Below are 22247 nucleotides of genomic sequence, written 5' to 3' on the forward strand. Positions count from 1 at the left end.
TGCATCAGAATCTCCAAAACACTCTTTTATATCTTCCCCAAAGCGGTCCCAGGTGGTGAAAGCGTCATCGTGGTTGTCGTACCACATTAGGGCTGTGTGGTTAAGCGAGAAGACTACGTTAGCTAGCAGGGCGTAAATGTCCCACTTGTTGCTATGGCTCACCCGCTGGTAGTAAGTGGCCAATCATCCACGTCTTCGCTGGATGAGCCCGTGAACGAACGCGGCTCCGGGTGATGCTGCCATGAGCTGCTACGCACGAGCCTCCGAGCGTCGGTGTTAACAGACATCGTAGGCTCAGATGGCGCCAGGCCAGCAAGACGGCGACTTCGGTGCGGTTCAAGCTCCGCCAAGGTGTTACGAGCGAGGTTTCAGTTGACGCGAGAACGAGCGTCGAAGACCTAGCTGTGACCACTTGCGTGTCCCAACGCGAGCCGCTTCTTTGCCAACCTCATCTTCTCTTGTCTCCATTTGTGGGCGTCACAATATATATATATATATATATATATATATATATATATATATATTTAAATATTTTTCTGCGACATTTTAACCGGGGTATAAGGACTGTGGTAATATTGCTTTAGTTTCAATTTTAAACGTTCGAGAATTGTACAGATGCAGGTAAGAAGGAGCACAGAAAAAAAAGGTTGAAAAAAAAGGCCATGTGTGACCTATTGAATGCAAGAAAAAAAATGATAAAACATATGTAAGGGCGGACGGACAAAGCGAAAAAATGCGGGGTGCGATGAGAAATTGAAAATATTGCGAAAAGGGGAGGTTCCGAAGGTTTCCTTTTAAACCGTAAAAGAGGGGCAGGCAGAGTAGCAAAATAAGAAAAATGAAAGAAAAAGGAAGAAAAGCGGGGGGGGGGGGGGGGCAAGGGAAGGATTGGGGAGAAAAGTGCCAAAACACTTTTGGTATGGTCTCAGATGACAGCGCCAGCTATGGTGCCATAGTCTTCTCTTCTCTCTCTTTAGTTAAAGTGCAGTCATGTTGTAGTATCCTTCATCTACTACACACGTCGAGCGTGGTCTGCTTGGTATGCATCTACCAGACCTGTAAGATTTTCCACGATCTCGAATCTACGTATGTTTCAGTCTTCACCTTTATTCATAGAGAAAATAAACTGTGTTTGCCATGGCCGTTACGAATAGTGGCAAGGACCACTTTTCTAAAAATATTGTCACGCATTTGCAGCCGGAGACACTGCGTTGCACTGAGAGTTGTTTGAAGTGAGAGATCAGATAGTATGTCGGCAGGGCACTGGGGAAATTTGTTATTATGCTTTGTTCAATAGATATGACTACAAACCACAAAATGTAAAATAGTTTCTCTGTTTCAACAAGCCGATGTACAGTACACGATTCCACTCTCCCTTTTCTATGGCGATATGGAAGTTAGCAGGGCGCTCCAATTTGGACATCGAGTACACTATCTTGAGACACCATCCAAGGACCAGTCAGACACGGCAGTGCCACCGGCTGCTACCACCTGCGAGAGCCATGACCGTTGTGTATCAATAAGAACACTAACATTGATGCGGACTACCCCTGATTTTAAGGAGCACAGGTCCTTTGAGCATATCGTTCATACTTCGGTAATCGTATATTCAGTTTGTACATCCTGATCAGGCTTTAAACAATGCTATTTGTGCCTGTCTTCTCTCTCGGCCAGAAGACAAGCGTTTCTTTGAAAAGCTCCACGGTCGTCGATCACCTTCAAATAGAGAATGCGTGTAGCACCTACCTTGGTCCTCGGCAATCAAAGGTAATGACGAAGTTCTTTCTTGGAGTTGCAGACAAAATGGCGGATCGGTGGTGCATTTCTGTTTTGAATAAGCTTCGAAGAGAAGAGAGCGATTATGCTGAGAAAAATAGCGGTGGTGTCAATCTCACGGATCAGGCTATTTCCAAGCATGTTCTTGATGTTTTAAAGAAGGGACCTAAGTAAGAGGTGCAACCAATGGCTGACACTGCTGATATTTTGAGCATGGTGCACAAGGTTGCCTCAAAACTCTACGAAAATATGGAAGCTTGCCAGTTTCAAGGCGTGGAGGCTACTTTTGTGTTCTTAAAAGGTCGAGGTTCTAAAACAGCACAGCAAAGTCCACAAAGAGCCATGGATTGGTTGAGGAGTCTGGATCGGCGGCTGATTCTTACTGATAAGACGGGAGAGTTTGCGATCACGAAAAAAGATGATTACCAGGCCAAGGCGAAGGAATGGATCTTAAAAAACATTGAGTCGAAACGAAGGATTTCCAGGAGACAACTTTGTTTGGCCCGTAAGCAAGCGGCTGATATGTTCCAATAGGTGGGCAAGGAAGCGTTAACCAAGGCGATTATGGGATGCAAGAAGCTGACTCTGACATCATTCTTTGATGTCAAGACACACAAGGAGGGAAACGCTTTCCGGGTCATCGTGGAGGACCATTCCACATGGCCGCACTGCGTAGCTTCAAGTCTTAAGAAATACATCACTTGTTTCCCAATAGAGGACCCTTTATTGGTGAGAAGCTAAGATGAGTTGATTGAATTTCTTCAACAGGCTGCACCTATCAGGTGTTTCTCTGTTGACGCAAAAGATCTGCATTACAACATTCCACAGCATTTGGCTATCCTCGAAGTCGAAGAAGCAATAGAGCAATAGAGCAATAGAAGAGGTCAACGCTGCAGTGAAGTGTCAGAATGAAAGTGGAATAAGCTCTGACTGCTTTTAGGTCTGTTGAAGCTTTACCTCCGACCCTTTTAAGTTGAGTTTGAAGAAAGTGTTTTGCAGCAAAAGGATGGAATTTGCTTAGAATCTTCAATTGCTCCTATATTGAGTTACTTATTCCTTGCTAAGGGTGATAGGACACTTTTTAATCATATTGTTACGGTACGCAGTGAAAGAGACGATGACGAAGTGCTGGACTAGTAGAGAAAGACGACGCTGCAACTACGTCTGGTTCTCCTGTGAGTGTGTCCCTGACGGCGAACTGTTGCGGCTACGACGTACCATCGCCTTCTAATATCTCGACGTGCCTCGTAACATCTTGGTGGAGGTGCTGGGTACTTTATCATCACCCCCCATCCTGGTCCGGAGCATCAGCGCCCTGCGACTTCTTGCGCCTTCGGCGAAAGGTTGGGAGGCACTGCATGGCTGTTCCCCAGCCTGCCGGACCCAGCAAGACCTTGCCTTTCCTCCGCAAGGTACGCGGCGATGGCACGCGGCTACGACGTACCATCGCCTCCTAATATCTCGACGTGCCTCGTAACAATATGAAGGAAGCTGGAGTTGCCAAGGCATTCCGATATCTCGATGATTTCTAGGTTTGCCTGCCGTATGGAGAATACACAGAGAGCAAGGTTGAGAGCATTGTGGCACTATTCCCTAAAGCACCTCCGGGCCTTGAATTCACCTTTGAGCAACCAGAAAATGCACGGATCCAGTACTTGGACATCAGACTTGTGCTTCACGATGACCATACTTGTTGGTTTTATAAGACACAAAGGCCAAAGGCCTTCTTCCGTACTACTCCGGTCATACTAAGTTGATCAAGAGGGTGCTAGCAGTCTGGCGTTTACGGCAGGCATTGATCAAATCCTGTCCGCACTTGATGAGCAACAGTATCAACCTACACATTGAGAGGTTGAAGCGAAGTGAATATCCGAGAAGCAAGCTGATATCTGCGGCTGAAAGCTGTTTGAATTTGCGACCCCGAACAAGAGAGCGTAAAGAGAGTAAAAAGAGAAAGGTTGTTGTCCTGCCCTACGTACATGTCATATCACACTGTCTTAAAAAGATAGCGAGCCGATTTGAAATTAGGGTTGTGCTGTCTGCACTGAAGAAGTTAAAGAGTATGTGCAGGAAGGTGAATGGAACGAGTGAGACCAAGGAAGGATGCGGCGTACTGCACAGGGAACGCTTTGTCGAATGCCGCACAGGTGCAATGTACAAAATCCCCCTGACGTGTGGGAAGGCGTATGTGGGGCAGACAGGCCGCTGCTACAATGAAAGGCTAAGGGAACATAGAAATACGTCTGCCGCATTGTCGGCTCCAGGAAACCTGGCGACCCATTGCTGTCGTTTTAAAACGGAAGACGATTAGCAGACTCGAGGGGTACCCATTGTATACCAAGGTTCACGGAAACCAAGGTGCTGGCTGGTGCAAAAGACAGTTTTAAAAGACAAATTATCGAAGCATTGAAGATGATTTCGGGGGAAGAAGGGGAACGCGCAAGTGTTCCGTCGGTGCTGCCCAACAGGAAGGCAGTGATACTGCTTTGTTTGGACAACATGACAAGAAGATAGACGCAATTTGTCATTAGTTTGGCCTTATTTTAGCATTTTTGACTGAACTTTTTGTCGTCTTTTTTTATTGTAACCCTACATTTTTGTGAGGCATTCTTCTTCTTCGTTTCACAAATAACAGCTAGTTGTTAGCGAATGCATCATCGGTGCGAAAGTCTTACTTTAACCTCTTGCGTGTGTGTTCTGTATGTGTATGACTATGCAGCGCCAGACTTTGAGTCTAAACAAATAAAACAGTCATAACTTTGCGGTTTCGGTTGTTTACCTATACCAGCTCTAAATTCAAATTTTCGCCTTCATCTTCGAGTATATACGTGTGTTTGGGACGATTTCAATAACGGAAACTAGAAATGGTGCACTTAATCACATGTGCTTAACGGGAAAGTACAAACGATGGTTCTTGGCAGGCTTGTGATATGCAAACTATTTTCCCAAACGTCTCGCTGCTCCATCTTTAGCAGGGCTACGAACGTGGTAGTGTGGGTGCGACTAAAGTATTCAATATGACTTATTCGCCTTATTGTACTGATGAGAGTATATTTTATCCACACAGAGTACCACAGATAAAACAAGATGAAATGAAGCAATGAGAAACCACTAACAGTAGTAGTATAAAACATGTGTTCCTCTTGTAACGTATTTTCGCCCTTTATTTATCTTTTGATGCATGGAGTTCTGGAAAATGTTTTTCATAACTTTTTGAGCGCACTCTAATAGGTCACGATACGATCTATGTATGCACGAAGTCATTTCTTTTGTGGCCACCACTTCTTATAAGCGTTTGTTCTGGGTGTATATTCGAGAAACGTGCACCTCGCCATAGCAAGTTTTGTATTGACGACCATCATAGGATAAGAAATGAGTTACACCAGCCTACAATGTTGTCTCGATGGCGGCTAGTAAATTATTACGCAATCTTTTGTAACAAAATATAGTGAGGAATGGTTACTTTTGCACCGGGGTAAGTATATTAGAAAACTCATTACTTACCAGGGCCGTGTATACAGTTCCGGTAAAGCCAATCACCAAGCTTCCCCAAGTTACTGGTACGTGAAAAGCTGGTAAGGGAAAAACAAAGCAAAATTTCAGTAATAGCTGTAGAATGTTAAGACTTCGTGCCGGAAAACGTACCATGCGTATGAAAGTTAAGGGTCATATATAAACTCGTCCCTAAATTCATCCCGCATGTACGAGCTGTATGCTGAGATAAAAAAACTGGGAGCAAAAATAAAAATACGACCAATCGCAAACAACTACAATTTCACGACTTCCGGAAAAGCCGGGCGAGATTTAAATTAGAGCAGAACATATATATAAAACCTTTATTTTTATTTGGGGAGACGGTGCACAAGGAATGAGATTGCTCATGAGGAGACTGTCACACACCGTGTGCTGGAGTAAGAACCTATATTAAGAGATTTATCTTCGGTATATTCAGGTATCTATACTAGGCCCAGTTAACTAAACCATCGATCCGCTTACCGATTCTCTGCTTTAAAAAGCAAAAAAATATTTTGTGCTGCTCCACCAAAAATGCATCATAGTTCTCTTGGGAATACCGTTGTAATTTATCGCATTATATTTATCAAATGTTCTTCAATATCTTGGTAACCAGGAAAAACACAAATCTTTGTTTTACCCCTGAAAAATTCGAGATTGGAATGATTCAAATCTATTGTGTGGCAACGTCTATAATACGCGCCTGCACTGCCCTTGCGGATTGTCCATCATGTACTTGAATTTTACTGCTCGCCTAACTACTCAGTACTTATTTGACCTCCATTACCTCAAATATACTAAATTTCACACTAAAACTACCACGTTATCTGGAGGAACACTAAGTGAATGTATAAAGGCTGTGATTACAAAGTTCTCCAAGCGTAACTGCGTGGTCAAGCGGTACCCTAACTTCAGGTAAAACTGTACTACAAGGGACGATTCTATTCTAAAAACCTCCTTTATTTAAAAATCTTCCCAAAAAAATATAGCATCGCGATGTCACACACTACTGTGACCAAACATTGCTTAGGTCTAGCAGCCCCGGGAGTCCCGCTCGCGATTTTTCGCCCACTACAGCGATACTGCCATCGGATATACCAAAGAACGGGCCCTTTAAACAACCTGCATAAAATTCAAACCGTCGATTGGAAAGTTTATGCGTTGTTTCGAAAAGCATACGCACGGAGCTATCTCCAAAATCAATACTACTAATTACACTCTGGAATGATAAGGTACATGTATACATGTTAAGATTAGAAGTCATCAAAGAACACATTCTTGCTGGAAACAAGAATCCAGGTTCCTACAAGAGCAGTAACGGTAGGCAGCTGCAAAACATTGAGCGGAATATTACGATAACTTGCCACGTATTTCAGAAGCAGTGGAAAGACACGGTGGTGTCAATTTGCTTTCTGCATCATGCAAACAGATTTTTCTCTGAGCTAAAAAGCAAACGTGCGAACGAAGAAAAGGGCGCTTGCAATTGCGCGCGCGAAACCCTTCATCGATTGCAAGCGCGGTATTTTATACCTGTAGACTGGCCTGAGAAAAAGTGTATATTGATATAGGTCGGCTGACTAACCCTTGTCGGAAAAATAGAACTACCTAGTAGAGGATATTCAGGAATGATTTTCTCCAGCAATACAGAAGCTCCAAACATGTAAAAAGAAGCTACTGTCATTCGAATGAGACATTTTGGATAGAGGAGGAACCAAAATGAGCGAAAACTCAGAAGCCTATATTACTAACACTCTGACGGGCGATTGTGTTCATGACATATGAACGAAGAACGAACAGCCTCACCTCAAGGATCATTAAGCGTGATCAGTGAGGTCATCATGTGCGTCGTAGAATTGGGTAAAGATACTAATGTGCCTGATGTCTTCTACTCCAATTTCATATTTCCTTTAAGCAAAGTTTCGAGTCTAGGACTCTTTTGTGCCTAACATCGTTGTTTTCTGGCATACAGGTATTTTTTGCAGGCAGTATTATTTTCGCTACAATTTAAACACGCAGCTAGTGGCCCAAGCGCTATATCTATTTGAGGCACATAAAGGCTTTCGCGTCATGCCATTAAATATTTGGGGTAAAGTCCCATAAGTTTGTTTTTCTGTGTTCCTAGCCACCAACCAGCCAGGCAAAGATGTTCCTCAAAAAACCACATTTACGTTGCTTCTTAGTGCTTTGTAATATTTGATGGGGAAGTTCTGCTGGCCGGATGCAGCAACATGGTCACATTGTCTCAATTAACCCCAAAAAAATCTAGCAGACACATGTGACATCATCAGAGGAATCCCGCATTTCTTTCTGGGAGCCTATTCTTCACTGGAGACCGACCGAAGTGTTAACTGGCTACCCGAGCTCAACTCACCCGCTTGAGACCCACAGTCACAACTTTACCACAACTTTGGAAACATTGAAAATCCTTCCTGCTCATTTTATCCACAGGCATATAGACATTTTTGCGATCTCGCTGCCTAATAACGTTATACTACTACCGCTTGCCACTTTCCAATCTAGCTATTCTACCCCCTACCTCAGCTGCACACACCGTGCTAAAGTTATACTGCAAGACCATTGCAGGGGAATGCCGTGGAGAGCAAGTGTAAGGAGCCCTCATGGTGTCGAATACTAGCGAACCGAATCAACTCCAGCTATGTTGTGCTACCTTAGGTCATCCATACAAAACATGTACAGGTGTAAATTAGCTTAAAATTACGGGCATACCTACGAAAGGTGGTAGTAGGCAGGTTGCGTTACGTAACACGTCACATCACATGACGTGGCAGGAGCGGTCCACTCAGGCAGATAAAGTGAGATGGGAGGATGAAATTGCAATCATCTCACCGGGAGCCTAGGACTTTGAGTTAGGCAACTAATCCTAGGGCACGCTGGTACCATCGTACGATTTGGTTAAATAGAGGCTTCTATATTAAGGCAGTTGGTAATTTACATAATGAGCAGGTGGGCTCCAAGCATCGCCGGGCTACGCGTAATCGAGAACTTAAGAAATACAATATCGGACCGAGATGAAGCGACCGAGGAATGCATTACTTAGGATGACACCTTATTTCCGACTGTTTGACGGACTGCCACGAAAGTGTGTCAGCTTTAGAAGTTGAAATGGGGAATATTGTTATACCATCAGAATCAGGTCCATGTCGTGAATGTGAGGTAAAAATCTTTAGCATGTTTAAGATGTGAATTAAGTGTATACGCAATAGCGTGCGTTCGTTTGTCTCGTTTACTTTTTATCTATGACAAACTACCATGCCATGACTAATAAGTTATTCTTTCAATTTTTCAGTGAGCGAAATGGCGAGCTAGAACTCAGCTTTTAGCTCTCACTGGTTTACTCACTAGTTAGGCAGGTGATTTTGTTTAACATTTTCTATTGCGATAACATTACTGCGCCAAGTTTCGAGCCATAGCACAGTCCCGGCGGAGGCCACGCTTGACCTTGAACAGCCGTGGCGGAGGAGGAAGAGGAGGAGGAGGAGCAGGAGCAGAAGAAGAAGAAGACTGATACGCTCTCGCGTCATACGCTTAAAGGATGAGCTTATGTTCCCGAAGAGGAAAAATACGGGCTGGCTGGTACATGCTTAAAATCGATTTGCAGTGTACGACATAGCGAACCAACACCCAGCTTTTAGCCGAGTGTCTGTCGTTCACGTGTCCGGTCCTATTTAGCGCTGTTTTTCTCGATTCTAAGCAAGAGCTTAAGTGTCCCCAATAATGTAGCACCTTACACTGATAGGGCGTGATAGGGGAATAACGTAGCGGGCAAAAGAAGCTTCTCCCGTTGCTATCACAATTCAACTAGGGTTAACCAGAGCTAAACCAAAACAAATTTTATTTTACTTTAGCTTCACTTTTATATTTAGGATTATTTTTTTTCTCAATATTTGTATTCTAAATAACTAATCAATCACGCCCTTATTGTTAACCACAAAATAACCATTAGACACTAGATCCATTCCCGGCACCTATAAATCTTTTAGAGGCTTCGTTTTTCCTGCCACATCCCTAAAAATTCGAACAACACCTGTAACGAAACTGGTTTACAGCGATCGCTTTTTGACCGCACGAGCTCTACAGGGACTCCGTAAAAATGACGCTAATGTAGCGTTATTGAATTAAAAGCCCCCCCCCCCCCGTTAAGACACCACAATATTTTCCAGATTATTTATAGTTTAGCACGCGTTGTTTTCAACGACATTAAGTCATTGCAAACACCTCCAGGGAGTCTAAATAATACAAGTATACACAATTATAATATCTTCCATAACCGGAGTCGCTTGAGGGCGTTTAAAATTCATGAACATAGCCAGGCCAGGCGCCTGCTACGATTCTGCTTCCATGGAACCCCCCCCCCCCCCCCCCCCCCAAAGGGAGCAACCAATCAACACGGACTTAACTCCGCTCCACTGCAACGCGAGCGGCAGTCTCCAAGGCTTAAACCCCTGATTTCGGGCGTTTGTCCTGGTCCCTTAGTGGTCGGTAAGCACAGATCCGACGCGAACACCACGGTTAATGAATGGAGCTTAGCCACTTCACTCGTTGTCCACCAGCAAAATTGTACCGTCTTTTCACAGTGAGCTGTTAGAAGTGTAATAGAAGACCTTGTACAGGGCGCTACGCCTTGAGCAGTCAAGGGAATGTTCAGCGATTAGTCGTAGTGAAGCTCATGTCAGCACAGGGGTGAGCATCGGAGCGAGTGCTGTAGTCGTCTTTCCTGACCTTCAGGCGTTTAACATGGTTGTCGTCCTCTTTATTCAGCATCAGGCGCTGAACATTTCAAAGCCGTATAATTGTCTTACAACTTCCCCCGCGCGAAAAGCGCCATCCTGGTGACTTATGGCGACGTGACGATGGAAGGATCGGAAGGACAGGTTTCAGGCTGTTACTGTGTACTATTTCACGGTTGCGGCGGCGGTGGTCAGTGGATGGCGGAAGGGGTTCGATAAGGTAGTTGATGGGGGATGTTTGCTTGACAATATGGTGGGGACCCTGGTACTTGCTTAGAACTTTTGATTAAAGGCCGGGACTGGAGGAAGGTATCCTTAGCAAGGCCAACGAGTCTGTATGGTAAGCAGGAATAAGTGAAGATTGATCTCGGGTGGTTTTATGCTGCTTCTGGACGTGAGACGTGGAGGACCGGGCAAGATGGCGGCATTCTTCAGCGTAAGTTGCAGCTTGTGAAACAGTCGCGAATTCGGAAGAATCCGGTTGGTATGGGAGAATGGTGTACATGGTAAAAGAGAGTTCACGGCCGTACAGGTGGAAGTATTGCGAGAATCCGGTGGTTGCTTGAGTGGCAGAGTTATAAGCAAAGGTGACCAATGGAAGAATATGGTCTCAGTTGGAGTGGTCGGAAGCCGAGTGATTGAGCTGGTCTTGAGGCTCGCGAACGGCGGTGCATCACAACAAACGCCGTTATTTTTCCTTGTTAGTCAGGCAGCAGTCACAATACAACATGCTAAATATTACGGTCTAGCGCACACAGCCGCCTGTGATATGTGTGCTACCCGCCCCTTCACACATAAAGAAAACAAACTGCAAAATACATCCCCATCAGGCCCCGACACATATAGAGCAAACACGCACCGAAGAAACCCTCATTGCAGCTATCACTGGTGCGTTATAGGCTGGGTGCAAACTCCAGTAGGTACTTTTCATTATGCATATTTCCTTTGAATGCATACATACCTGTACCATGTGTTTTTGCCGCTCAGAGCATATGACGCATTTGACACTCTTGCAAGACGCACGTGTTTGTTTTTCGGTTTTTGTTTGTTGCTTTTCATCTTCAGACTCGCCTTCGTTCTCGCCAAAGCATTCGGATTTTTTTCCTTTGGTGTACGCAATCAGTTGCACTTTCTTAGGCAGCTTGAAAGTCGTCGTCTTCGTCCAACCGTCTGCAACGGCAAGGAAACTGCCCGGCACAAATGACTCTCATGGAGGGTTCATAATCGTTCATTTGCGGTGCGGAGCGCTCTGGACATAGAACAGCGTTGTTCCTGACCGACATGCGCCTCTGATATGTAGGAGATGAGCATGTGTCACCAGGTTGTTGATTCCTCAGAAATCGCTGCGGATGTAGAAAGGTTGTGGATCCTTTCACAACAGAATGACCATTCTCCGTTCATCGAGAACCTTTTCACCACTGCGACCACATCCGTTCTGTGGGCAGAAACCAGCTACAGCGCTGGATCATCCATTTGCCAGAAAAATGCTGCGCGTAGCTGCAGGTGTGCATTCCGGCCGGGACAATGCCCTGTTCAGGGGGTGTGGATAAGTGCCTCTCTGCCAAGCTTCGTAGATGAAATCCTATAGCTGCACGCTTGTAGATAACGCGAGGAGGAGGTGGCGGTAGAAACAATTTATTGCCATTGGAACAAACAGTAGGGGCGAAGCCCCCTGAATGGCGCTTGGGTGCTCCCTTACTACATGGCAGACACCCTTATAAGGCAAAAGAAAGTCCTTGAAGAGCAATCCTTCTCATAGCAGGAGGAAGCGACGCCCATTGCACCATGCCGGCGCCGCGGCGCAATGGGCGGTGCAATAACTCAAGACATCTCGCGCATATGCACCGCTCATAAGTCGCAGATATTCCACCTAGCTGTGAAGCATTAAAACTCCTGGCTGCTTTGCACTTTGAAATTCCTCTCTCTCACTCTCTGTCTGCCTTCACGCTCTCCTTTCGATTTACTTTTACAATAAATTTAAATCTGTCGTGAATCTGCACATTAAAGGTCCACGGAAACGGCCCCCAAGAAACCAATGATAAACGTGTTCAGTGTGTAGAACACATCCTTTTGAGCATTAACGCAAAGTATAATTCCTTGGAACAAAGCCAGCGGTTCATTATTAATTTTTAAAAACAGCGTTTTTTGAAATTCGCGGGCAGAGAGAATGTCGCTTGGCGGTGTCGCATGGAACTATTTCCTAGTCCCGTGACGTCACGGGTCGGTTGACTGCCAAGGCTTGCTAGAAGCTGCCATTCGCTGCGGTCACTGCAACCATGAAGTCACGGACACACTTCCGGTAGCTGCGAAGCTCGTCTGCTCGTGCGCAGCTCGAACTCTGTGCGGGCTGTTACACAGCTCGCCGCCCTTATCGGTTCGGTGGCCATTGCCCATTAAGTGCAACAACCAAAGCGACGCAGGGATCGGCAAAACAAAGTTGCATTTACAAATATCTTATTTATATAACGTGGTTTCAGGAGTATCGGAGTTTCGTCCGACGAGGCGTCAACAGCACGGTCAAGCACCGCACGATGGCAGGACCTCCTCGACCGCCGTAAACACCGCCGCTGTGGCCTCTCCTCCCGCATACCGTTCGCGAACGACACGGCGGATAGTTAGCACCGATGTCCGAAATAAAGCGTGCTAAAATTTGTTGGCGTCTGGAATACTGAGCCGAATATCAAGTATGAAGCCCTCGTGAGGATCGCTGACCAGCAGCAAATTGCTGGTAAGAGCGACAGCCGTGATAAAAGCTAGTTTCTGCTCAAGCCAGCTGCCGCTGGTGCATTTCGGCTGATCCGATCTGCTCGTACTAGCTCTGCGAATGATGCGTCGGTAGAGTTAATCCTATAATTATTTTACTATGGCAGGATACGAATCACTATAAGGCAGTTTCATAAGTAGACGATTTACGACAGCGTTGATCATGTTCCAAAGCGTCGACCGCCGCGGCTTCGAAGTGAAACAATATAGGCCTAGCGACGACTAGGGACGGTCACGCACGACGCCGGCGTTCGCCGGGCTCGCACGTTCCACCCCCGCGGTAATTGTGTAACGTACCTCAGCCTGCTCGCGGCATCCCGTGCTGCAAGCGTTGCTAACTCGTGTACTTTCATAGCTAAGGCCGCGTATTTTTGGACGTTCTGCTCAGCAACAAGCCGTTCAAACGATACTTTAGGCAAGACAAGGCTTCAGTACGCAGTCACTGCGCTGTCGGCCGTAATCGAAGACGTCGGGCGGCACCATAATCTATACATCGATCTTTAAACGTGATACAGTGGGCAAATGAATAACTTTGTGAAGCAGACCCGCTCGCACGTTTCGCGCACTCGGGCGCCGACGAGTAGGTTCCATCAACAGACGCCGTCATAACCTCGGTTAAAGACGCAAACCGAGGTCGTCAAGCTCGGTTTGCGGTAACCGCGGTTAGTAGTGCAACCATGGTTTGTTCCGCCGTGTAACATAGGATAACCACGGGTTCGCGGTTGCACTAACCGTCGCTGCGCGAACTGGCGAACTCCTTAGGCATGTATGAGCGAGGACGGGTTGGCGCGAGTACGCCAGCGAGCGAGCGCGCGGCAACCGGAAGTTCGTCGAAGTGACGTATGTCTGGGCGGAGCTTTGAACTTGCTTGTATTCTTTGTTTTTTTATGGCTCCCTTCGGCGTACGAGTTGAGAGGGAAAATTTGAAGGGTCATTTTTAATCGCCGATATCTCTGGTGTTGCAGAAGCTAGATCGATAATGTTTGCGGGAGAATGATGGGTGGTTCAATAACTATCAGTGTTATGGCGTTGTTTACCCTTCTTTGTGACCCCTTTCAGGGGACCTTTAAGAGTATCTCATTCTGTCACGTCGAACACAGCCCGCGCCATGGCCCGCGCTACACGCTCTTACAATACAAAAACAGTATATGCATTCGTTATGAGGGCATTGTGAAAACGCTGGAACATTCCCCCATACTTCGTCAACATGATACTGCAATCACTGTCATTACTTTCCGTCCCGAAGGTAAAAAAAGGAGGATCTTTCGCTTTCTACCTGCGTTATCTGGCTATTATCATGGTGCAATTCCAGGTGGTCGGCTACACTTCCGTTTAATGTGCTTCTCGCCACTCCCTCATGAAGGCGCCACATCATCCCACAAAAGGCGGATTGAGACAGGAATAGACTATTATATGGATTAAAGGTGTGGCTTAGCCAATCTATTACTGAAAAATGTTCAACAAATTGCACTAAGCCTGAATTTCGCACGGCAAGACGAGACTTCATTATGCCTCTTGTTCAGGTGCACTGTGATTAGCAATTCACGAATTCGTCTACGCTGTTAATCAGGTTTCCATCCACATTGTTACATTGGAATCCTGTAAAGAGGAAAACCGTCCACAAAATTCCGCGAAACAATTAGCGTTCGTGCTCGCTTTCCAGCTCTCCAACATTGTACACGAGACGTCGTACTCTTCTTGCAAGCCTAATGCGCAAGCATCGTGTTTGGCCATTTATCCTTAACAAAGCCTACGCCAGATCCGACTTCACTAATCGATGAAAGCCATGATCATTGCTGCTGCTGTAGTTTTGCCGCGATGCAGTACCATGTTACTAGTTCGAGGAAATTCACCAGGTGCCCGAGACGATATGGCAAAGGAGTGTGAAGTTTCTTCTTGTGAAAGTGATTGCGATCTCAAAATGGCTTGGTCACTTATTGGTTCGCTATGCTACGCTCTCGATTGCTAATCTCGGGACCGGGGCTCACCTTACTACAAAAAGGGAGGTCGCCGCCAGTATTCTCAACTTCATTGTTTCAGTGAATATCTTTACGGTGGTGCCACTGCCGCAAGTCGGACATGATGCAACCGTTTTAATGACTACCTTCCACATCAATGACATCAGTTGCTAGAGCTCCATCACAATTTTGCGGGATAATTTGCTATGCCATCTAAACTTGGTTGCACCATTGCAGCCAAAATAGTCGATGCAGAAACCAAGGCAACATCAAAGAACCTATGCCGGGTTTCGCTAAGACGAGAGGCTTCTCTGAGCAGAGTGAAAGAAGTGGTTAAGGACGACGTAGTTCAAAAGTCTACCCTACTCAGTAATTTTTCGTTAAGTAAATATAAAAAAAAAGAAAACGTTAGTTTCTGCATTATTAACGACAGTTGAATAAGGTAATGCAACGAGGAGAGTACCCGTTTCAACTTGTTGGTGACTCATTAGGCCCGGGTCAAAATGCAAATTGTAGCTCGTCATTCGAGCTCAACAAAGGCTACTGTCAGACAGAAGGGGATGAAAGGGACAACGAAGACTACACTCATGAGCACAGATGACTTATGTGCATCCATAGGGCTACCCTTCGGGCTTTGATCGGCGCCAGCAACTTTTCATCAAAGACGCACACATTTCTTTCTAGACTGAAATGGCAGGTAAGCCAGCGTACCTCGACAATTTCATTTTTGCGGCTGGTTTTCAAAAACAACCTCACCGGATGCAAATGTTGCTACCCTCACTGCATTCAGCACTGTTGACGATAAAGTCACAGAAATTTCAATTTGTCCTCTATGCGACTCGCTATCTTGCCGATGTAATTAGTGGTAACGGAGAACATCTGGACCACGAGAAGACTTCTGCCATGTCAAAGTTATTGTCGCCATTAAACAGAAAGTCCACATTATTGTTATTTAGGTTTCTGCGGCTGCTTCAGGTATTTCGACGAAAACTGCCTAAGTTGTCAAGCTGACTCCAGACCACCTTAAGTACTTGCCCATTCCGATTAAGTTGCTGCAGATATTGGTATTGATGTCAGTCATCTCTCTCAAAGTATCTTTCATTGAATGTAAAGACGCCGATGAAAGGTTTATTATAGCCTTCGCGATGTGCTCTCTCTAAAACGAAAGAAGAACTGCTCTAACACGAAAACGGAATGTTTTTTGGTAGTTTGGTCATCAGAAATTTATACCCCTATCGATACGGCGTCCCCATTTGAAGCGATTAGAGGCCGCCATTCCTAATGTCGGCTAGCGATGGTCACAGTGCCCTCGGGATTACACGTAATTTCAGGGTTCCAGCTCCAGTATTATGACGTCATGGTTGTTTGCAAATGCTACTATTAGGGTAACTGTGCCGAGTGCAGCCGCACATCCAACAGTAACTATCACAAGTAGAAGGTGACGGCAATAAGCACTGGGGAAATGCATCGCTTAGGCATTGAACGCTCGAATACTGCACACCAGAGTTCACTTGGTCCTTGTCCAATTCTCCAGGTCACAAAGTGGCACGTGCCAGTATTGTGCCATGCCGTAGGAATGAACCCTTCCTCAATTGAACCGAAATAAGTATTCTACCGTAAAATTCTGATGTTCTCTACGTTCATTCACAAGGCTTATTTGACTGTCTGCTTAATGAGCCTTTTCTCTGTGCATGCCTGAGAACTCAACCTAGATCTTACATCCGGTCCTCAAGAAAGACTAGCAGCCATAGTGGCTAGAGTAGACTAGCACAGCGTGTATTGATGCAAAGGCTAAAAGCACAACGAAGTACACACGAGGTACTAGTAACAAAAAGCCATTAGCTATAAGACTGCGCTCTCAGTATCTTATGTGATGCTGTTAAATATAAACGATTTTTATCAATGTAATAAGGTAAACCTATTTCTCTTGCTTCCGCTTTATGCTGGTGCAAATCCTAAAACCCGAAAATGGCGTGAACTTTTGCCTCTTGGTTTCTTATATGGCAGAACTATGTAACGTTTATACATTACCTGATGAAACTGCCAGTGAAGCGGTGTATATAGACAGGGCTCCAACAGTTTGCTGGAACGGACATACAATATATTTCTTTCATGTACATGTCGTAGGTACATGAGACAATTATACACAGCTGTTTTAGGGTACAAAAGCACACATGCTGCAAAACAAGTAATTGGGTGCTTTACCTTCAGCACACAAAAGTCAATGCTTCGCCATCTGTGACGCCCTTATATGAAGTCGTGCTTTTATATTATTGCATTAAATTTCAATAATCTGCGATTCCAGCGAATGTTTCCTCGTATTCAGTACCCCCAAGGACAGTAATATTGCCGTCTTTAAAACAGCAGTGCCAACGTTTTCGAAAGTATAAAATGCACAGGATATTTGACAAGACGGAACTAACAATTAACCTACTGAGTAGATTTTCTTGGAAATTGGCAGGATAAAATTTTCTTTTCTGAATGTTGCAAGATAGAAATCTTGTTAACAGCTTTCCAGAGGAACCAGTCTATCCCTTATATTGATTAATGGAAGACATGGAAGGTACCTGGTAATGCCTTTAACAAAGGTTTAGTGTTCCATACACTAGTAAGGACAGTATGTGTGGCTTCATTTATTGTTAGTGACAAGGATCGCATAAAATACTGTGGAAAGAGAGAACATTTTCATAGGCTGGCCGATGAGCAGGTAATTCCGGACGTCCTATATTAAAACCCTACAGCACCTAGACAATGGGCGTTGTGGAGTATGTATGGCGGCTATGGGTGCCACATTGTGGGCCGAGGGTGAGCGATGACCCCGATATTACTACTGAATAATTTCTGTCAGTTGAGTTTCGAGCAAGGTCTTATGTCATGATTAATTTTTCTTTCATGAATGGAATAAGCAGTTTTTTTCTCAACCACATCCAAAGTAGTAGTTTTACTTAAAACGGTGGTAGATAAATGCACTGGATGTACCAAGAATAAGCGAAAATGTCAAAATTGTGATAAGATGTAGGTGAGCTGGGGAGCGCGCGCTTTCAGGACAGTACAGATTATTTGCCACTCTATTCTGATTATTTCAGGGCTTCGAGGGGCAGCGATAATGTTTTTATTTATTTTTCACTGTTGCACAAAGTGTTTAGGACGCACAGGCTGGTGCTCTATTTTCGAGGGATTTTATATTAACACCTGAAATATATTTAGACAGTCGTAGCTGTATATGAAGTTTGTAATGGTCATAGCACTATAAAGCATTTGTTTGCAAACTCTTTCTTACAAATCTTTATATTCGACTTGTGGGTTATTGAATTCTTGTGCAGGCCAATACGTGTGATATGAAGTAGAATTTGTAAGTAAGATTATTCACTTTACGTGACTGAAAATACAAAGACGCGGGATGGACTGTCATATCAGGTTCTGTCCCGCAAGAGTAAACGCAGTTGTGCAATTATAGTACGTCACATTCTTTATTCGAAAGTGAAATAAAAAATGGTTAGACATTTCACCACGTAACCCCTGAAAAAATAAGCTTTATATGAGGCTCTTTTAGGAGCGAAGAGGGACTGTACTGCTCAAAAGTAACTGTACAAGCGGTTTTCCAATACCTGTAAAAAACGTTTTACGGTGTAAAGTTTGCTCAAGGCAAACTTGAATTATCATATTTTTTCAAGCATTGGTCTTGCCCTATTAACCAGTTTTTTCAGGTGAGGTATCCTTTTCACAAGCACGAAAAGGGAATTATTATTAGTTATCTCTGGAATGCCTGAAGTGGTAATGTGTGGCAACTTGACTGCCTAAATCAAAGTTGTTTGCCAGCGTGGTGGCGATAAGGTCAGGGCGCTCGAGATCTGCATCCCAGAATACAGGATCGAATCCCTATCTTGGAAGCAGCGCACAAGGAACCCGTGTACTCTGCAACGTCACTGCGCGTTAAACACAGGTGGTAGAAATTTTTGGAGTCATCTACGGCGTCTCTCATATCATGCTTCGCCTTGGGACGCTAAACCTTCTTCACCGAACCAACAAAAGTTAGCTGCTTTTACTGCGCACTGCAGGATTTCAGTGGCATGTGTGCGTTGGCTTCGACAAGTACAGCTTTCAGCATTTCAAGCAAGTACCTTCGAACGCGAGTATCCCTCCGTGTTCTATTTAGATGCAAAATTTGGGCTATCGAATGCCGACTTCAGAAAATACAGTTAAAACTCTACTGTGCTCACTCATTTCAATGGGTTAAAATATAAGTAACACGAGCAAGCGGCTAGCTACTCTTTGAGCTCAGCACACATGATGAAAATCTTGTTTTTGAACACTGTGTCCGTTAAACAGTCTGTTGTTGGTAAAAAAATTATGTGAGAGAAAAATGTTCTTTAGCAGAAAAAAAAGCAGTTTCAATTAAGAGCCTGATAACTAAGGCAGGCCAAAGAAAGCGCAATTTCAGTGACATCTGCGAGCAGGTTTTCAAATAAATGTTTTTAATATAAAAATAAAATATTTAGCTCAAAGCAGCAGCCTATATTTGAAAGTTAACCAAACATGCACCCAAGACAGAAGAAAGAGCAGAAAGATGAGACGTAAAGCCTATGTCTCTTGTTGTTAATGGGCCGCCTTAGCCGTTAGAATTGGATCATCTTTCGTACAAACAGAAACTGTTTATTCCAACTCCTCTCATTTAGTTTTCACCTCAGCTTTACATTTGCATCGCTCACTCATTATTGAGAATTGCTGCTTTCATAATTATCTTCGGTAATTTTGTTTACAAATTACGCATTGCCACATTCAAAAGGAAAGTTGATGCTAGGTATAACACGTTTATGAAAAGTTTGGTGATTACAAACAAGATACGCCTTAAAGTACGCTATTTTAAAGCGGCGACACTCTACTGAGAGCACATTTCGTCTGCACGTTTGCACTGACTGCCTATATGTATTTCATGTTCGGTTTTAAAATTAGTATGTTAACTACAAACACAAAAAGATGCTACTATTTAAAATGCATTTTTAGCCAGTGCTGATTTAGTAAATTTTCTTTACGCCAGTGAAAGTCTCTTTACAAGTGCGAAAACTAAAACATTGTTACGTCGTGCTAAGTAACGACACATGGCGACATGATATGAAACAGAACGGTATGATGACATGATGATGAGATATGTTTACAACCAGCGAGCCTAGTGTGAGCCCTCCGCCCCGCGCCACGGCTTCATCTTCGTCTTCGTAGCAATATATACGACACAAATTAGAGAACAACAACAAAAATTATTCTTAGCAATCATAATTATAAGATTTTACTCACAAAAATTGGCATTACAAAATTTAGTGTTTTGAGCATTTATTTTCGAAAACAGTGTCACTGGCTGCTATCGCGATCTTTGCATGAGAAATAACAAAATCAAAATGTCTCAAATCTGCGCCTTCTTTAAAAATAACAGACAGACGTTCTTACCGCGAATAGGTAGAAAAGGAGGCACGTCGCAAGAGCGATACTGCTTCCAAATCGCATTCGATGGTACTGTTGGTAAAGGGACAAAACATTTTTAGTTTTTTCGCTCATTAGGCGTTAATTACAATCACTTCTGTTCATTTAATACATCAAATGGCATTGCTCTATAATGAGGTATAGCGCTTTGTCACATATAACGTAACAATTTAAATATGCTAAAAATATGCTGCATTTACCTCAATAGTAATATAAAATCTTTTCATAGAAATTATCTAGCTGCCATTAGAGACGCTACGAATTAGCATGGTCTGGTAAATCAAGTAAATCAACATGATGGTTCACTCACGTATGAGTTGAACGCACAGCTGACATTAAAATTAGTAGCATACGTGGGATATTTTTGAGAAATTAGTTCTGTGTAAATTTCTGAGAGCTGAAATGTTTGTTAGGAACACGGAGTACTTCAAACAGTCGTAAATTTTGATGATTTTTTTTCATGTCATGATGTTTACCGAACTCAATATAGCGTCTTCCTTTTTAAAACGGTGTTTGGTGCTCCCAGTGATATAAATGATAAACTTACCTCAAATATTGACGTAATCTTAAGTCTATAAAAGACTGGCATAACGATTTCCGTAATAATAGGAGTCGTGAGGAAAATAGGTATGATGCTCCACATCATGTGAATACCATGGGCATAATAATACGCTGTGAAACCAACGATTCCAAGCGCCGACATCATGGATGCGAGCACGGAAACAGCCAGTGGAAACATAGCAAGCGATCGCCTGCCCAAGAACACTTCGTCTGTGTCCCTTTCGTTCCGGCTGCGTTTACGAAAGGAGAAGTACAGGCCTAGAACGATGTTCCCTCCAACAATGACTGAGAATATCACGTATTCGAAGGGGTGGAGATTGGCCATGGCTCTCCAAGAATGAGCGCACTGCTGTAACGAAAAAAGGTCTTGTTTATTATAAGGGGATTGAAGACATCTTCTAGATCTTTTCCAGTCGTCCAAACAACACTTCCTCAGTCAGCCTTATTAAGCAAGCGACAGGTATAAACACCCACTTTGTCTTGAGAAGCATTCACTAAACCGCAAAACGTAGCAAAATATACGCTCTAATTAGGAAGCGTTACCATCTTTCGTCACTCAAGCTCTAATGCATATTGTTTCGGTTCCGCAGACAGCGTACTATAAACACGCCACTCACAATGTGATTTCCAGTAGAAGGCGCTGGTAGGCCTAAAACGTATCTTGTTCTAAGCCGAGCTATGTGGCATCTGGCGTCACGTTCTGAGTGTGCTGAATGAAACGCAAGTGTTGGCGACCTAAATCGAACGAGAGCACGTGTATAGTCACAAAAACGTCTGGTGACAACGACACCGGAAAGAGACAGACGGAGCGAATTGGATCGAGATAGGAGATATTCGGCGCAGGTGCGCTGTATAGTCCGGTTAAATGCAGATTGTAAATGCACTTAAAAAGTTAAGCTCATGTATTACGTTAATATAAGAAAAAAGGTAACTGAGTCGTAGAGTGTTGCTCTTTTTTTAAGATACACTCTAAAAAACTGTACGTAAAACCCCGCTGGTAATACATTAGCGAAGAATTGTCCGCACCGTAATTGCAGACCATATTCATAACATACGACAATTACCCGTGTGCTTGTTAATTGGAGGTTTCGTATAGTATTCACGGAAAGAAATTGTTTCTTCAAAGACAGGCGCCTCAGTTTTGTTGTTTCGAGAAAGCTACATAATGTTCTTGTCGACTAAATGTGTGAAACGTAGACACCATAGCATTATTTTTGTAGGCTTGGTACTTAGGGGCTTCGTATAGCATGCAAAGAAAAAGTGTTTTTTTGGAGGCAGGTGCTTCGGTGATATTACTGAAGATTACATAACGCGCATATGTATTACCTCCGTAACAGTCATTTTAGCTGAAGCAGAAATGACTTAAATATTAAAATGTTCACTACATAGTTGTTCGCCAGTGAGTCACAATTAATTCATGCTGTGCTGCCACAAATATTGGGCATTATGATCA

General features: G+C 44.0%; 1 protein-coding gene across 1 annotated transcript in view; it reads right to left on the reverse strand.

Moving 5' to 3' along the window:
• LOC146194949 (sodium-coupled monocarboxylate transporter 1-like) overlaps positions 1–21119 on the reverse strand; it is a 158568-nt gene extending 137449 nt beyond the window's left edge. The window contains exons 1-4 of the mRNA XM_084596682.1: positions 20781–21119; positions 20201–20266; positions 16790–16841; positions 5281–5348 (exon numbers count right to left, since the gene is read on the reverse strand). Coding sequence (XP_084452808.1) covers positions 5281–5348; positions 16790–16841; positions 20201–20266; positions 20781–21119 — 525 coding nt within the window. The remainder of the gene's footprint in view (positions 1–5280; positions 5349–16789; positions 16842–20200; positions 20267–20780) is intronic.
• Between the last annotated feature and the right edge of the window lie 1128 nt (positions 21120–22247).

Source organism: Amblyomma maculatum, chromosome 3 (genome assembly GCF_055883805.1).
Source record: "Amblyomma maculatum isolate TAMU_Amacu chromosome 3, ASM5588380v1, whole genome shotgun sequence".
Classification (NCBI taxonomy): domain Eukaryota; kingdom Metazoa; phylum Arthropoda; class Arachnida; order Ixodida; family Ixodidae; genus Amblyomma; species Amblyomma maculatum.